We start from the raw sequence: 17272 nt of genomic DNA on the forward strand, positions 1-17272 counted from the left end.
GACGAGCAGCTGTCCACATATTTTTGATCATGTCGTGGGTCTCTTGTCCGTTGAGCTCATAGCTCATGCATGTCACAGCAATATCAATACTGTATTCTGGTGTTTCTGTATGTTATGTGTTTTTGAATCTGGTGGATAATGTCTGTCAGATAGGCCAACGAGCAGCAGTTCCTATCTGTTCAAGCGGACATCGTTTGTGGCTTTAGCACGGTGTGGCCTATTTGTGGGGTCTGTGCGTCATCTTGCGATCCTCTTAGTATATGTCATGTGAGTGGTTTCTTTACTTGACATATACTAATATGTTTTTTCTTGGTCTGATTCATTTTCCCTCGATTTGAATGGGGGTGTTTGTTTAAAAAAAACGTTTTGCTATAAAAGCAGATAACGCAATGAATCATGTGACAGCATAAACAGGAATTTATATTGCGTCATACAGTGGAGGCTGGTGGGGGGAGCAATAGGAGGACGGGCTCATTCTAATGGCTGGAATGGAATCAATGGAATGGAGTCAAACATGTGGTTTCCATTGTATGACACATTTTGGAGTCTCTGCATAATCTTGTAGTCGTGTTCGTGTGTCCAGTAATCTTATTTGGTTTAATCTTTGTCCCTCACTTGCAGTGTAGGCAATATTTTGGTAGTCTGTGTCACTGGTTTCTCTCTTTGAGTACTGTTGTATGACACATTTATGTTCATGTTCTCATGCTTTTTGTTTAGCATTCTGCTTACTAGACAGATAAGGAAGTTAAATCATATACCGGTAGTCATTTTGGTATTTTGCCATAACTGTGAAGCCTGCTGCTACTGCTGTCCCCAAACTGTAGCCCCAGAAGGAGGAGACAGTAGAAAAGAAGACAGCTCTACCCCCCGAATTCGCTACATTGGTGTCCAAAGTGGGATGGCACCCCTGAGGCCATTGGATAGGTGTGTACACGTGAGGGACACGTGAGGGGTATAGAGAAGCGTGGGGACACACTCTCCCAAAGGAAAGGGGTAATGTAGCGACCTCAAAAGGATATATTCATATTTTTAAATGTATATATATATATTTTTAATATATGTCTCTGAGCGATGTTTTATCGATTCCCAGGGTCATCAATATGAGGTCTTAAACCAAACATGGAAGTGGATCCTTGTAGCTGTGTGGGCTAATATAGTCAACATGTTTGCCTTGGGGTTAAGTTGAGCCATTGGTTGAGCCAATGGCAAGTTGGGCAAATTGTGTTTTCTTCCCAGGATCAATACACTGCATTATCGCTGGGATATGAGGTAACAACAGGGCTTCTTCTGCTGTAGCCTATAGTTTGTATCTGTCAACAAGTGCATTGTTCATTGTTCATAATGAGCGGGCAGAAGTTGTTGAATTTGGGCCGTGTTTGCTCATGTGCATTTTTAAATGCAAAAGTTATTAAACTCGTACTGTATCTGTAATAGTTCCTATTCATTCCATCCTTCAGTCAACAAAGTACACTCTTTATTGAAAAGATATTCTGTTGATTTTGGCACATTGCTACAAGTATTGTTTTGACTGGATAATAAATGATAGTCGATAGAAAGGAGCCTACACTGACGGTTGCCATGTGAATAGGTAAGATGTGTAGATCCGTGGACATTGGGCTTTGTTCGATTCCGTCTGGTTCGCTCAAGTGCGCAATTTTAAAGTTATGTTATAAGGAATAGATATTAAATTTGATTTGTCATGTTTGTAGTTGTGGAGACACCAGTTGTTCCTGGCACCCCAAAACAACAGAGACTGAAAAGAAAATGGTGGTAGGAAAGGACAAGCTTTCTTTTTCAGTAGCTTGTAGTTGTGGTGTATTACAATTTTTTTCTTGCCCTTAAATGGGAAGCAGGAAGTAGGTCTTTATTTTGTTGTCTTTTCAAATAAAATATTTTTGTCACATGCTACATAAACCACATGAGTAGACTAACAGTGAAATGCTTACTTACGGTTCCTTTTCCAACAACTCAGAGCTGAACAAAGATACAAATAAAAACAGAAATAGTGTCAATAAATACACAGTAAATAACGAGTAAAAAATAAGATGGCGATATACAGGGAATACCAGTCCTGAGTTGAAGTGCAGGACGACGAGGTAATTGAGGTAACTATGTACATACGGTATATTGTAGGTAGGGGTAAAGTGGGGTAAATTACTAGACAACAGGATAGATTTAGCTTTGTTGTCTATTGTTGACCTTGCAGGAGTGTACTTGTTGTAGATTCTTTGTAGCTTGATGATGATATTCCGATGGAATTCTGCATACAAAATGTCAAATTTAGTCAGAGACCAGGATTCTTCGTGCTGTGCACAAATCATCTTGGTTATGTGTAAACCCATAGTTAAAAACACACTTTCAAGGTGGTGGTGGTGATGGTGGTGGTGTTGGTAGGTCACACACCAAATCCTTTTTTACAGCTGCTGGTCTGGACAGACGGACACCAAGCAGAGGAGAGTGCATATATAAATGGTCCTTGAAAGTGTTCACCATACATAGAGACATCGTTCCATTGGTTTAGCAATATCTCTTATTGAGGCATTGTAACAGTGAATGCAGTCTGCAGATACCTTTTTTTTTAACCCTTTCATTTCTCAGCTCTCCCAGTCATATTCAAACAAGATCTGCAGAGTCAGGAGGCTGAAGAGGGGGGCAGTGTTACCCTGCACTGTGAGCTCTCTAAACCTGGAGTCCCCGTGGAATGGAGGAAGGGAACACAGGTGCTGAAGTCTGGAGAAAAGTACCAGATGAAGCAGAAAGATTGCCGTGTGGACCTCCAAGTCTGTGATTTGAAACCCGGAGACACAGGAAGCTACCAGTGCAGGACTGGAGACACAGAGAGCTCAGCATGCCTGAAAGTCAATGGTACAGTAGGATGATGAAGACCTTGTCACTGCTGCTCCATTCATCACTAGCACAACACTTTAACTGGAGCTCCACATGTATTAACAGAAATGCAGTAAACAGTTAGTCAAAGTTAAAGTTATGTAACAAAACAGTTACCTTGGAATGATGCCTACCATTTTTTCATTAAAGCTTTTTGGATCTGTAGACTTATAATTCATCTTTTGGGATTTTTATTTGTCAGCTCTCCCAGTCATTTTCACGAAAGAGCTGCAGAGCCAACAGGCTGAGGAGGGGGGCAGTGTTACCCTGCACTGTGAGCTTTCTAAACCTGGAGTCCCTGTGGAATGGAGGAAGGGGGAGGTGGGTCTTTGCCTCTGTGCCAAGTATAACATCATTCAGGAAGGGCACAGCGCTAGGCTAGTCATCCAAAACCTAGACCCAGAAGACTCAGGCAGCTACACCTGTGACAGTGGTGACCGGAAAACCACAGCACACCTTTCTGTGAAGGGTAGGCTGAGAAAAAAAGTATTTTGTTTTAGCAGTTGTGCTGTTGTGAAACAAAATTCCCTCGTGTATTAATTGTGGTTTGGGGGCATAATTGTGCTCTCAAAAGGTTTCACTATCTCACCTCTCCCAACCTCTACCGTTCCTACCTAGCCCTGCCCGTTTACTTCCAAACTCGACTACAGAATCTAGAGTGGGACGCAGGTGAGATCGCCATCCTCCGCTGTGAGATCACCAAGCCTGGGGCCAGCGTTGTCTGGAGCCGGGGCGACAGGGTCCTGGAGTCTAACAACAAGTATCAGCTGAAACAGGAAGGGGCCATTGTGAAGCTTATCATCTATAGCCTACAAGGGGCTGACTCTGGGGAGTATATCTGTGACACAGGTTACCAGAAGACCTCCTCCGTGCTCACTGTACAGGGTAGGGAACAAGATAAAAGTCTGATATTGTCTTCTGCCATTCTTCTCAATCATTCTCTCTCTTACACACCTCTTGAATCATGGCACTTATCTTCTAATTCACTCAATCCCTACCAACCACTTTCCATCCTGAGTGATTCCCACAAGACTAATGTCACGCTAGGCTTTAGAGGACCAAAGGCCTTAAAGGGCACTGAATTAATGCTTGGTGATCATCATACTTTTCTTCAGTCACTTAAAACTTCCTATGTCCTTCATATCCTTCACGCATCTTCCTCTACACGTCTACCGTCATAACCTTTCCACCATTCCATTCCACTGTTAAGGGCAACGGACTGTCTCACACTTCCATTTCGTCTGTTTTCTGTGTTGACAGGTGCAACCTTGTGTCTTTTCCACAACCGTACTCTTAACCGTTGTCTCTGTACTGTAACTGTACTGAGTGTACATGGTAAGGTGCCCTATTTCTGTTGGCACCTAACCATTAACACCCATATAGACATTATCTGTCCTTTTAGAGTAAGCTTCACATCTAGCCAGTAACAACACATGACTGGCTTTATCAAACAGAGGTGGAGGTGACCATAGTGAAGGTCTTGAACAGCTGTTCGGTGCACGAGGGGGAGGATGTCCACTTTGAGTGCCATCTGTCCCACGATGACGCCAAGGAGGTCCAGTGGAAGCTTGCGGACGTCCCTCTGCAGAACAATGAAATGAACCTGATCCGTGCCCAGGGCAAGGTGCACAGCCTCACCCTCAGGGGGGTCACGCAGGCCGACTCGGGCACAGTCACCTTCACCGTGGGTCACCATACCTCCACCGCAAGCCTGACCGTCCGAGGTAAGGGGCCAAAATCCGTTTTATACCCTGCCTGTTTAAGTTAAGGGGTACATTAGGCATATTTATATATACATATATAAATATACATATATATATATATATATATATATATATATATACACAGTGGGGAGAACAAGTATTTGATACACTGCCGATTTTGCAGGTTTTCCTACTTACAAAGCACGTAGAGGTCTGTCATTTTTATCATAGGTACACTTCAACTGTGAGAGACGGAATCTAAAAAAAAATCAGAAAATCACATTGTATGATTTTTAAGTAATTGGGTGTGGCAGCATCATGTTGTGGGGGTGCTGGAGGGACTGGTGTACTTCACAAAATAGATGGCATCATGAGGCAGGATAATTATGTGGATATATTCAAGACATCAGTCAGGAAGTTAAAGCTTGGTCGCAAATGGGTCTTCCAAATGGACAATAACCCCAAGAAAACTTCCAAAGTTAGTAAAATGGCTTAAGGTCAACAAAGTCAAGGTATTGGAGTGGCCATCACAAAGCCCTGACCTCAATCCTACAGAAAATGTGTGGGCTGACAAAGCGTGTGTGAGCAAGGAGGCCTACAAACCTGACTCAGTTACACCAACTCTGTCAGGAGAAATGGGCCAAAATTCGCCCAACATATTGTAGGAAGCTTGTGGAAGGCTACCCAAAACGTTGTCCCAAGTTAAACAATTTAAAAGCAATGCTACCAAATACTAATTTAGTATATGTAAACTTCTGACCCACTGGGAATGGGATGAAAGAAATAAAAGCTGGAATAAATCATTCTCTCTACTATTATTCTGACATTTCACATTCTTAAAATAAAGTGGGGATCCTAACTAACCAAAGACAGAGAATTATTACTTGGATTAATTGTCAGGAATTGTGAAAAACTTAGTTTAAATGTAATTGCATGTAAACCTCCGACCTCAATTGTATATCATCTTATGTAAATGGTAACTGTATATAGTCTAAGGTAAGGGGTTATAATACTATATATATAGACTAGTGTACAGTATGAGTCTGCTGATCAGTACAAACCCTTTTCCATTCTTTCCCAATACTTGGAGCCATTCCCGAATTCATTGTATGACCTGACTTTACGAGGTAAGGGGTACAAGTCTGTTGATCCCCTCTTATCCTCTCCCATTGTACCCGATACCTGGATCCCTTTTGTTCATTCCACATCCGTTTCATAGCCTGACCGTCCAAGGTAAAGGGTACATATACTGTATAGTCTGAGGTAAGCTGTTATATAATATATGTATAATATGAGTCTCTTTATCACTCACCTTTACTAGACCTAACCATTTTACCTCGATACCCGGAGTCCATTCCAAACTCATTTTACAGCCTGACTGTCCGAGGTAAGAGGTGCTTATATCCATTAAATGAAAATAAAGGGCACTTATACTTTAAAGTCTGAGGTAAGGGGTTATATCATGTATGTCTCCTAATCACTCACCTTTACTATAGGCCTAACCATTTTATATTTAACCTTTATTTAACTAGGCAAGTCAGTTAAGAACAAATTCTTATTTACAATGACGGCCTCGGAACAGTGGGTTAACTGCCTTGTTCAGGGGCAGAACGACAGATTTTTACCTTGTCAGCTCAGGGATTTGATCTAGCAACCCATTCTGGATCTCTCAATTCATGGTCATCTTGTTGTGGACATCGATTGGTATAGCAGTGCATGCCATTGGTAGGGCACTTGTTAATTTCACTCACATTACAAAATAGCAAGAAACAAGAAATCTCCCTGTTTTTGTCCTTTGAGACCTATGCTATTTGAAACCTATAGTGGATAAACATTTTTCTAGCAAATGCTTTTAAATGTTGTATTGAATGTTTCCTTTCAAGATATTGGATGTGCTTGAATGTCCGTCCTGTCCGTGTCCACTCCCGAAACAGGTTAACGTCTCCATCCATCCTAACCTTGTGGCGGTCTGTATCCATCTTGCTGTTTCCCGGGCAGGGGCCCCTGTGGTGTTCAAGAAGGAGCTGGAGAGCCAGGAAGCAGTGGAGGGAGGCAGTGTTTCCCTGACCTGTGAGATCAGTGCTGATGGCAAGGTGACCTGGAGAAGGGGCTCCGTGCTCCTCACCCAGGGGGAGAAGTATTCCATGGAGCACACAGGTTCTACCTACATCCTGATGGTTCACAAGTTAAAGGTTGAAGATGCTGGAGAGTACACCTGCGATGCCGGGGATAAGCAGAGCACAGCCACCCTGACAGTCAAAGGTAATGAGACGTGGCTGTATTCATGTCTGTCGCTACTGGTTTGCTGTCACTCTACATTATCCACTGCTTTCATTCTGTGTGCCGACATACTAAGAACGTCCTTCTTAATGTTCTTTTACTTGGATATTGTTGTAGCCAAACTTGTTGTGACCCGTTTTTTAAGGGTAATCTGTGAGTAAGCACGTTATCTATTATTTCACATAGTTTTTAGGGGCAACAATAACATTGTAGTTGATCATGAAATATAGGTTTCATAATCAATGTGTTTTTACATTTGAACCCCAATCTATTTGCCATGTTGGGGACTGCAGTATACAGTTTGTGTTGGTTTTGTTGTCATATTCAGACCTTTACTATGTATTTTGTCAGAGATCATTTTTTGTATTTATATCTACCTTCCTACACGATAGCCATCACATAGGAAGTGAAAATGTGTTTTTGTGTAATATTGTACTCTAATGGAGAAAGAATCCTAAACGTTGAGAAGACATAAATAACCTCAGCAAACTCCATGAACTGGTGTCTCCTGGAGTGCAATTGTCCATCCTCTTTAGATCTCACTTTTAAATCAGGAAACCAATGGTGGTGCTCTAATGCCTGAGTGTTTCACCTTAATGAATCCCCTGGGAAACCCTGACCCTGGGAACCTTTAGATATCTCACTCCCCCGTCATCACATTCATTCACCTCCAGAGTCTGTGCGCATCACTCGGGAGCTGCACGACATCACAGTGACCACCGGGCAGGATGCTGTCTTTGCGTGTGAGTTGTCCCAGGAGGGCGTGACCAACGGAGAGTGGTGGCTGGGCGATAACCTCCTCCAGAACAACGACCTGAACCAGATGGCCTGCCAGGGCCGGGTACACCGGCTGACACTACAGATGGTCACCCCCGATGAATCAGGGGACGTGGCGTTTGTGGTGGGCGAGGAGAAGACCGTTGCTTGCCTACTGGTGGAAGAGAAGCCCAAAGGTAACAGAGACGTTAACAGAGATGTTGAAGATGGCCTCCTAGTCCTCACCCATCTCCATCTCTCCATCTCCATCTCTCCATCTCTGTCTTCCATCAAACAGCTTTGTCTTGGCACGTTAGAACACTCTTTGTTCCTCTGCTGTGCGACGTCATCCATTCCATCCTAGCCTTTCTTTAGACGTGTGTTGGTCATCCTTTTCTTTTTATAGCATATCTGTCTTCAAAGATACTATAAAATGAAGTTGACAACAAGACGTTTGTCGCTGATATTAACATATCACTTTGCTGACTATCAGTGAAGTGATGCATGCCTAATGGACATAGTCTTTGTGGTTATCATTGGCATGCTACTGTAAGTACATAAAAGAGATTGTAGACCTGTGGAAAAAGAGACGCATTAAATACTGCACATATAAAAACCATACAAGTTTGTCCTATGACTCTTGACACTCAAAGTGCATTACACTGTACTTAGCTTGGGATTTCCCATATCTACAGCCTTAATCCTTGAGAAGCCTCACGATACAGTGGCCTTGGAGGGCGAGACAGTCACCCTATCCTGCACTGTCTCCGACCCCACGGCCACCGTCACCTGGAGCAGGAATGATGTGGCCATCAATGCAGGACTCAAGTACGACCTGCGGAAGAATGGAGCTCTCCTACAGCTGCGCATCCACAACCTGGAGATGGAGGACTCTGGAACTTACTGCTGCGATACCGGGGATGCACAGTGCACCGTCACCTTGATTGTGGAAGGTAAAGAATGGTGCCGGCACTATAAAAGCCTGGACCCTCTACACTGCATCTAATACCACAAAATAGTTACCAGCCCAATCCTCACAGTGAATGCTCTGGATCAAGATAAACTCAGGATGAGTTCCCCCACAATACTCTTCTTGACTGTTTTGCCCTCTACAAACTACCATGCACCCAGTCTTCCATCAACATACACTAACAGAGCCATCTTACTCCCCTGTCCACGTCGGCCACTGTCACCTACACTACTTTACGTCCTCTGTCCAACGCATATGTCATGTCTCTTACTTCCACCAGGTGCCCCGGCATTCTTTCAGAAGGAGCTGAAGAACCAGGAAGCCCAGGAGGGTGATGATATCACTCTGCACTGTGAGCTCTCCAAGGCGGGCACTCACGTGGAGTGGAGGAAGGGAGGCGCAGTCCTCCAGGCTGGTAAGAAGTACGAGATGAGGCAGGAGGGCTGCGTTCAGGAGCTCCACATTCGCAACCTGGAGCCAGAGGACAACGGCTACTACACCTGTGATGCTGGAGACCAGCTCACCACGGCATTAGTGGCAGTGCAAGGTATAATGTCACTACACCGTCTCTCTCTGAGAGGGTTCATTTCTGTATGGTCTGGTCTTTTCTTTTCTCCAGGATGAAGGAATTCATTCCTAACGGTTTTAGATAGTCGTGGTGGTTTCAACAAGTGTATTGTATGTCACGTCAGCAAGTTAAAGATGATCAGTTGTAGGATGTCATTTTGAAGTTTCCAGTCTTGATGGAATACATTTACATTTAAGTCATTTAGCAGACGCTCTTATCCAGAGCGACTTACAAATTGGTGCATTCACCTTATGACATCCAGTAGAACAGTCACTTTACAATAGTGCATCTAAAGGGATAGTTCACCAAATTACAAAGTGACACGTTGGTTTCCTTACCCTATAAGCATGGTATGACATGGTATGACAGTAATCCATGCTTTGGTTTAGTTTCCCTGGCACCGTTTCCACATGCTAACATTTAAGCATTTGTGGCATAAATCCCATTGGCATTTTTCGCGTATTATGTCACATCAGCTGAACAAACTATAGATTGTATCATGGAATGTGTTGGGAATAAATATTCACACCCTTAGTTCAATTGTGTAGCTATACTTTTAGCTAATAATGGCAAATGGTACCTAACAGTTGTGGTTTACAGATACACCGTATCTACAGTAATCGGAATACAGTAGGACTGGTGCACATACGCTGAACAAAAATATAAATGCAGCATATGAAGTGTTGGTTCCATGTTTCATGAGCTGAAAGAAAAGATCCCAGAAATGTTCCATATGCACAAAACGTTTATTTCTCTCAAACTTTGTACACAAACGAGTTTACATCCCTGTTGGTGAGCATTTCTCCTTTGCCATGATAATCCATCCACCTGACAGGTGTGGCATATCAAGAAGGTGCTTAAACAACATGATCATTACACAGGTGCACCTTGTGCTGGGGGAAAATAAAGTCCACTCTAAAATGTCTCGTTTTGTTACCTAACACAATGACACAGATGTCTGAAGTTTTGAGGGAGCGTGCAGTTAGCATGCTGACTGCAGGAATGTCCACCAGAGGTGTTGCCAGAGAATTAAGTGTTCAAGCCACCTCCAATGTTGTTTTAGAGAATTTGTCAGTAAGTCCAACCGGCCTCACAACCACAGACCATGTGTAACCACACCAGCCCAGGACCTCCACATCCGTCTTCTTCACCCCGGGGATTTCTGTCTATAATAAAGCCTTTTTGTGTGGAAAAACTAATTCTGATCAGCTAGGCCTGGCTCCTCAGTGGGTGGGCCTGGCTCCCAAGTGGGTGGGCCTATGTCCCCCTAGGCCCACCCATGGCTGCGCCCCTGCCCAGTCATGTGAAATCAATAGATTAGGGCCTAATGAATTTATTTCAATTGACTGATTTCCATATATGAACTGTAACTCAGTAAAATCTTAGAAATTATTATGTTATATTTTTGTTCAGTATATTTTAGTCATAATGTACAGTTCTAGCAAGCATCCACTATAATATTATTCAGAATTATTGAAATCTTATCTGCCTATTGTAGTATATTCACATTGAAATAGATTGCCAATGATGTCGTTTTAATCATTTTGTGGCAGTATGTGTGATGTATGATTGCTGCTAAGAAGTCATGTGTGCACACGGGTAGTTCAAAAATAATAAAAGACAACGTGTCACACAGAGTATTTTACAGAGAACTTTAACTGAGCTTGGCTTTGACTTTGTAGTTCTGTGGCTACAGTAGGAGAGATTTGACCTGTAAACAAACGTTGCTGCTGTATGAAGAGAAGCAGCAGTAGTTGGGCAGTGCTGCTTCACCCATCCACCCTGGCCGGCCACATTCCCTTTAATTACTCTCAGCCTCACTTCCACCCTGCAATGCACCGCCCCTAGCCTGCCTAAAACTAAAACTCTCTAACCCTTCCTGCCTTTGCTCTGTATGGCATCTCTAGCCACCCATTGGCATATTTCCCCTTTCTCATTGGTTGGTTAGTGTGCAGGAGTTGTGTCCAACTCCCTCTGCCTCTTGAGACATTCTGGCTTTTCACTCCCCCTTCAGTTTGGAGTTGCAAAAACAACTGTCACAGTGTAAACATTCACATTCTAAGTACATACTGTATTTGGGCACTGAGTGCTGCATCCATAAGATGTACTGTGGATCAAGGCAACTCTATGCACATTACTAAAATACTAAGCCACCTCTGATACCACCAGTAAATCTATAATATATGCAATTTCCCCACTGGGGATAAATAAAGTTAATTCAATTAAAAGTAAAATAAACCAAAATACTCCAAGGTGTACTGGAGTGTTTATAAAGCCCAGGTGTCGTTCTTCGCCATGTTGAGAGAGTGCATGTCAGTCATGATGGCCTTGTCATATGACCCTTGACCACTGCCCCCACTCTCAGAACCCACAGTAGAGGTGGTGAGCGAGATGCAGGACCTCCGTGTGGCCGAGGACCAGCCGGCTGAGTTCATCTGCCAGTACTCCCGGCCGGTCCAGGCCCAGTGGAAAAGAAACGGGCGGCCGTTGCAGCCTGACGGCAGGAGGGTGGTAGTGGAGCAGAACTGGACCATGGCTCGCTTGTACATTAGCCACGTGTCCACTGAGGACAGGGGGACGTACTCCTGTGAGGCAGAGGGGACCTGCGTGGTCGCCTCCCTGGAGGTGGAAGGTGAGCTTCTCTTCTCTTAGGAAAGAGCACCTAGCTACCCTCCCCTCCCCATTTCATGCAGTTTTGCAGGTTTTCATTGTGAGTTTCAGCTTGAATAGTAGCAAGTGTCTAGCAATAAAAAATCCACTTGTCCTATAGGCCACCGTGAACATAAAATCCCCACCAACAGTGGGGAAAAGGATTGTTTTATGACACATTCTCCCCTCTCAGATAAAGCTATTATCTTACAGTAAACCCTGCTCTCCTCTTCTCCCCTATAGCCAAACCCATTGAAATCCTCCAGGGCCTGGAGAACATGGACACCATCGACGGCGGCGAGGCCCTGTTCGAGTGCTCGATCTCTCGTTGCGAGATCAAAGACAGCTGCTGGCTCATTGACGGCAAGCCGGTGAAGGATTCGCCAACCACTGAGATTGTGTCCTTCGAGAGTGGCCGCCGCCACCTGCTGCTGCTAAAGGACCTGCACGTCGGGGACAACTGCAAAGTGACCTTCCAGGCGGGCACCGCAGCGACCTCCGCCATGCTCAACGTCAAAGGTTTGTTCGTTTGTCAGTAAGTTAGTTATTGTTTTTGCAAAGGCCTGGTCTTACGGTGAAATATACTATGACATACTACAGCTGAAAATAAGGAAGAACTGCCATATATGATATGAAGTGGCTTTTGTGTGCGTAGGCTGGCAGCTGGATGTGGTGAGCGGTCTGGAGGATAAGGTAGCTGTGGTGGGAGAGAAAGTAGAGTTCAGCTGCGTGCTGACCGAGCCTGTGCCTGAGGCGGAGGTAGCCTGGTACTCTAACGGAGCCGAGCTAAAGAAGGATAATACCTGGGCCATGCAGGCTGACGGTTGCTTCTACCAACTGGTGCTGAGACAGGCCCCAGCCATGCCACCACAGGAGATCACCTTTGCTGCCAGGGACGCCATATCCATGGCCAAGCTCACTGTCATTAGTAAGTGCACTACAATGCATTTGAATAGAAAGTTTGCAAAAATACGTAAGATCTTGCTCCCATGGAAAGATAAATGTCTGTCTATTTGTGGAAAAATCACCCTGATTAATTATTTAGTAATATCACAGTTTACCTATTTACTTATGGCTCTGCCTACACCGAACAACTTTGTTTTGAAATTATATGAACAAAAACATGTCAACTTCATTTGAAACGGCAAGACAGACAAAATTAAACTGGCCTAATTACAGTACCAGTCAAAAGTTTGGACACTTCTACCCATTCAAGGGTATTTCTTTATTTTTACTATTTTCTACATTGTAGAATAATAGTGAAGACATCAGAGCTATGAAATCACACATATGGAATTTTGTAGTAACCTGAAAAGTGTTTAACAAATCTAAGTATATTGTACATTTCAGATTATTCAAAGTAGCCACCCTTTGCCTTGATGATAGCTTTGCCCACTCCTGGCATTCTTTCAACCAGCTTTATGAGGTAGTCACCTGGAATGCACTTCAATTAACAGGTGTGCCTTGTTAAAAGTTAATTTGGGCATTTCTTTCACTCCTAAACCGTTTGACTCAATCAGTTGTGTTGTGACAAGGTGGAGTGGTATACAGAAGATAGCCCTATTTTGTAAAAGACCAAGTCGATATTATGGAAAGAACAGCTCAAATAAGCAAAGAGAAACGACAGTCCATCATTACTTTAAGATGTGAAAGTCAGTCAATGTTGAAAATTTCAAGAACTTTGAAAGTTTCTTCAAGTGCATTCGTAAAAAAACATCAAGCGCTGTGATGGAACTGGCTCTCATGAGAACCGCCACAGGAAAGGAAGACTCAGAGTTACCTCTGATGCATAGGATTATTCCAATTTATAGAATGTTATGTACGTGGCGGATACAACCATTCTAGCTCTGCAGATGTTGCTGTGAAGAGACAGAATCATTAGATCCCTTGTTTTGGTTCTGCCCATATGTAGCTTGTTTTTGGCCACAGGTTCAGGAATGACTGAAGACTTGCAAAATATTCCTGGAATATAACTCTGTAAATAGCACTGTTGGGTGACTTGAAAATAAATAGTCAATCGATCAATAATATAATAATACTCTGAGTAAAAAATGTCATCTTTCATTTATAATCTGTTGGTAACTATGAGAATGATTCAGAATTTACAAGGCAATTAGGAAACTGGGGGAGGGGTTGAGGGTAGCTCAAAGGGGGACTAAAAACAAATAAAAGGAGATCACTAGTGTAAATTATACCGTGTCTATAAAATGTATATAGTATGTATATAGTATGTATAAACTGGAAGCAGAAGCCTAAGTATTGTTTCCCCCAAATTATGCCTACAATTACATAGATTTAAAAAAAAATGTGTTGTAACTTTATTTAACTAGCAAGCCAGTTAAGAACAAATTCTTATTTACAATGACAGACAAGGAACAGCGGGTTAACTGCCTTGTTCAGGGGCAGAACGACACATTTTTACCTTGTCAGCTCATGGATTTGATCTAGCAACCGTGCGGTTACTGGGCCAATGCTTTGAACCACTAGGCTACCTGCTGCCCGCAAAGAACCCACAATCTATCTGCAATATTAAAGCTGATCTTCCTCACTGTGTGTTCGGACTAGATACACATGAGATACCAGACAAACTTACCACTGTTCCAGTGGTTTTAAACATCTTAATTGTTGCCCTAATGGTGGTAAGTGGTATATTTATTATGTTTGCAAAGTTTTTGTACCTATTGCCTGATTTGTGAAGGTCAGCAACCATTTGTCTCTTCATTTGTGAGCTCTTTGCCTTTTCCCATGTTGATGAATGACAAAGGAATGTTACATGCCTGTCAACTCATTTTTATACCCCAGTGAAACAAGAAGCCACAATATAGTTCCTTAAACTGAGATTAACTTAAAAAGTGGAATGGTTTCATTTTATTTATAAAATCTTTAGGGGTGCTTGTTAAACAATATATATATTTCCAAGCAATTATATTAGTATTACAGTGCTTTAGGAAGGTATTCAGTACCCTTGACTTTTTCCACATTTTGTTACGTTACATCCTTATTCTTATTTAAATTTTCATCAATCTACACACAATACCCCATAATGACAAAACCAAAACAGGTTTTTAGAAATGTTTACAAAAAATAACTTTAAAAACTCTGACTCTTTACTCAGTACTTTGTTTAAGCACCTTTGAAAGCTATTACAGCCTCATGTCTTCTTGGGTATGACGCTATAAGCGTTGCACACCTGTATTTGGGGAGTTTCTCCCATTCTTCTCTGAAGATCCTCTCAAGCTCTGTCAGTTTGGATGGGAGTGTCACTGCATATCTGTTTTCAAGTCTCTCCAGAGATGTTTGATTGGGTTCAAGTCCAGGCTCTGGCTGGGCCACTCAAGGACATTCAGAGACTTGTCCCAAAGCCACTCCTGCATTGTCTTGGCTGTGTGCTTAGAGTCTTGTTGCCACAGTCTGAGGTCCTGAGCGCTCTGGAGCAGGTTTTCATCAAGGATCTCTCTGTACTTTGCTCCGTTCATCTTTCATTCAATCCTGACTAGTATCTCTGACACTGAAAAACATCCCCACAGCATGATGCTGCCACCACAATGCTTCACTTTAGGGATGGTGCCAGGTTTCCTCCAGACGTAATGTTTGGCATATTGGCTAAAGAGTTCCATCTTGGTTTCATCAGACCAGAGAATATTGTCTTTTAGGTGCCTTTTGGCAAACTCCAAGCGGGCTGTCATGTACATTTTAAAGAGGAGTGGCTTCTGTCTGGCCACACTACCATAAAGGCCTGATTGGTGGAGTGCTGCAGAGATAGTTGTCCTGCTGAAAGATTCTCATATATTATTATTATTATTATTATTATATTATTCTCCCATCTCCATAGAGGGACTCTGGAGCTCTGTCAGAGTGGCCATTGGGTTTTTGGTCACCTCCCTGACCAAGGCTCCTGTTCCCCAATTGCTCAGTTTGGTGGAGCGGCCAGCTCTAGTCTTTGTGGGTTCCAAACTTCTTCCCTTTAAGAATGATGGAGGCCACTGTGTTCTTGGGGAATTTCAAAGCTGCAGAATCTTTTGGGTACCCTTCCCCAGATCTGTGCCTCGACACAATTCTGTCTCGGAGCTCTACGGACAATTCCTTCGACCTCATGGCTTGGTTTTTGCTCTGACACGCAATGTCAACTGTGGGACCTTATATAGACAGGTGTGTATCTTTTTTATGCCCAATCAATAGAATTTACCACAGGTGGACTCCAATTAAGTTGTATAAACATCAAGCAGGATCAATGGGAACAGGATGCACCTGAGCTCAATTTCGAGTCTCATAGCAAAGGGTCTGAACACTTATGTAAATCATTTTACAATAATTTGTATTATGTGTAAGATTGATGAGGACAATCAATAGAATAAGGCTGTAACATAACAAAATATGGGAAAAGTCAAGGGGTCTGAATACTTTCCGAATGCACTGTAAATATTGTATTTTTTTGAGCATACAATATAGCTCAGAATTTGAATTATTTATATTTATAGTCTTTTTTGCTCGTCTTTTTCAAGGGCGCCAATCATTTTGGACTGGACTGTAGCTTTCTCCAGGGAAGCGAAATGCAATATTTTCAGGTCCATTCCCCTCTCTTTCTCCTATTCATCGCTCTTCAAACCCACCACTGACCCATTCTCCCTCCTTATATAGCCTTTCCAGACCCCCCGGAGGACCCAGAGCTGGTCAGTAAGCATAAACAGGGGGTGACCCTGTCCTGGTTCACACCTCTCAGCGATGGAGGCAGCCCCATTCTGGGTTACAGGGTGGAGATGAGGCTGGTGGACAGCGCCCTCTGGCTTCCGTGCCATGCAGAGCCTGTGTGTAACACAGAGTTCTCTGTGGATAACCTCATCCCAGGGAGCGGCTACAGGTTCAGGGTGGCAGCCATCAACAGAGCTGGGACTGGAGAACCAGTCCAGCTGCCTCAGACCGTTCAGCTGGGTGAGTTGGCTATAAGATGCGCTCAAACCTGAGCAGAACAATTATATGTCTATATGGCTCTGTCTCAAGACCAGCATGTTGAACAATATACTAATAACCTAGTCCTAGATAATGTATGTGTTAGTTACATCATTTGCATACAACTCAGGTGAGTTCAATACATTTTACATTGGTATGAATTGTGTATGTATTGTCCCATTTATTTGAAAAAATATATATAAATCAATCATTCAATTGTTTTGTTCCACAGAGGCTCCGATCACAGTGACCCAGCAGTTGGCCTGTCCAAGCTTGCAGGAGGGTAAGATGGCCCGTGTAGAGTGCCAGCTCTCTGCTGAGGGCAGCTCGGTCACCTGGCTTAGAGACAACAAGGAGCTGGAGTTTGGGCTCAAATACCAGGTCACCATCGAGGGCAAGACACAAGTGCTGCTGATCAAAGACTTTGAGTCTGCTGACCAGGGCGTGTACACCTGTGTAGCCTCAGACGAGGCAGAAAGCTCCATTAATCTCAATTTACCAACAGGTACAGAC

General features: G+C 43.2%; 1 protein-coding gene across 36 annotated transcripts in view; it reads left to right on the forward strand.

Annotated features, from left to right (window-relative positions):
• obscnb (obscurin, cytoskeletal calmodulin and titin-interacting RhoGEF b) overlaps window positions 1–17272 on the forward strand; it is a 105852-nt gene that overhangs the window by 63869 nt on the left and 24711 nt on the right. For 30 of the 36 annotated variants that reach the window (XM_052463876.1, XM_052463878.1, XM_052463877.1 and 27 more), the window contains 13 exons: window positions 2599–2865; window positions 3089–3355; window positions 3505–3771; window positions 4341–4610; window positions 6588–6851; window positions 7544–7822; window positions 8321–8578; window positions 8876–9142; window positions 11529–11795; window positions 12056–12331; window positions 12468–12740; window positions 16451–16741; window positions 16992–17264. In XM_052463876.1, the coding sequence (XP_052319836.1) occupies window positions 2599–2865; window positions 3089–3355; window positions 3505–3771; window positions 4341–4610; window positions 6588–6851; window positions 7544–7822; window positions 8321–8578; window positions 8876–9142; window positions 11529–11795; window positions 12056–12331; window positions 12468–12740; window positions 16451–16741; window positions 16992–17264 (3519 nt within the window). The remainder of the gene's footprint in view (window positions 1–2598; window positions 2866–3088; window positions 3356–3504; window positions 3772–4340; window positions 4611–6587; window positions 6852–7543; window positions 7823–8320; window positions 8579–8875; window positions 9143–11528; window positions 11796–12055; window positions 12332–12467; window positions 12741–16450; window positions 16742–16991; window positions 17265–17272) is intronic. The other 6 variants (XM_052463882.1, XM_052463879.1, XM_052463890.1 and 3 more) reach the window with 6 other exon arrangements.

Source organism: Oncorhynchus keta, chromosome 15, assembly GCF_023373465.1.
Source record: "Oncorhynchus keta strain PuntledgeMale-10-30-2019 chromosome 15, Oket_V2, whole genome shotgun sequence".
In the NCBI taxonomy this organism is placed as follows: Eukaryota; Metazoa; Chordata; class Actinopteri; order Salmoniformes; family Salmonidae; genus Oncorhynchus; species Oncorhynchus keta.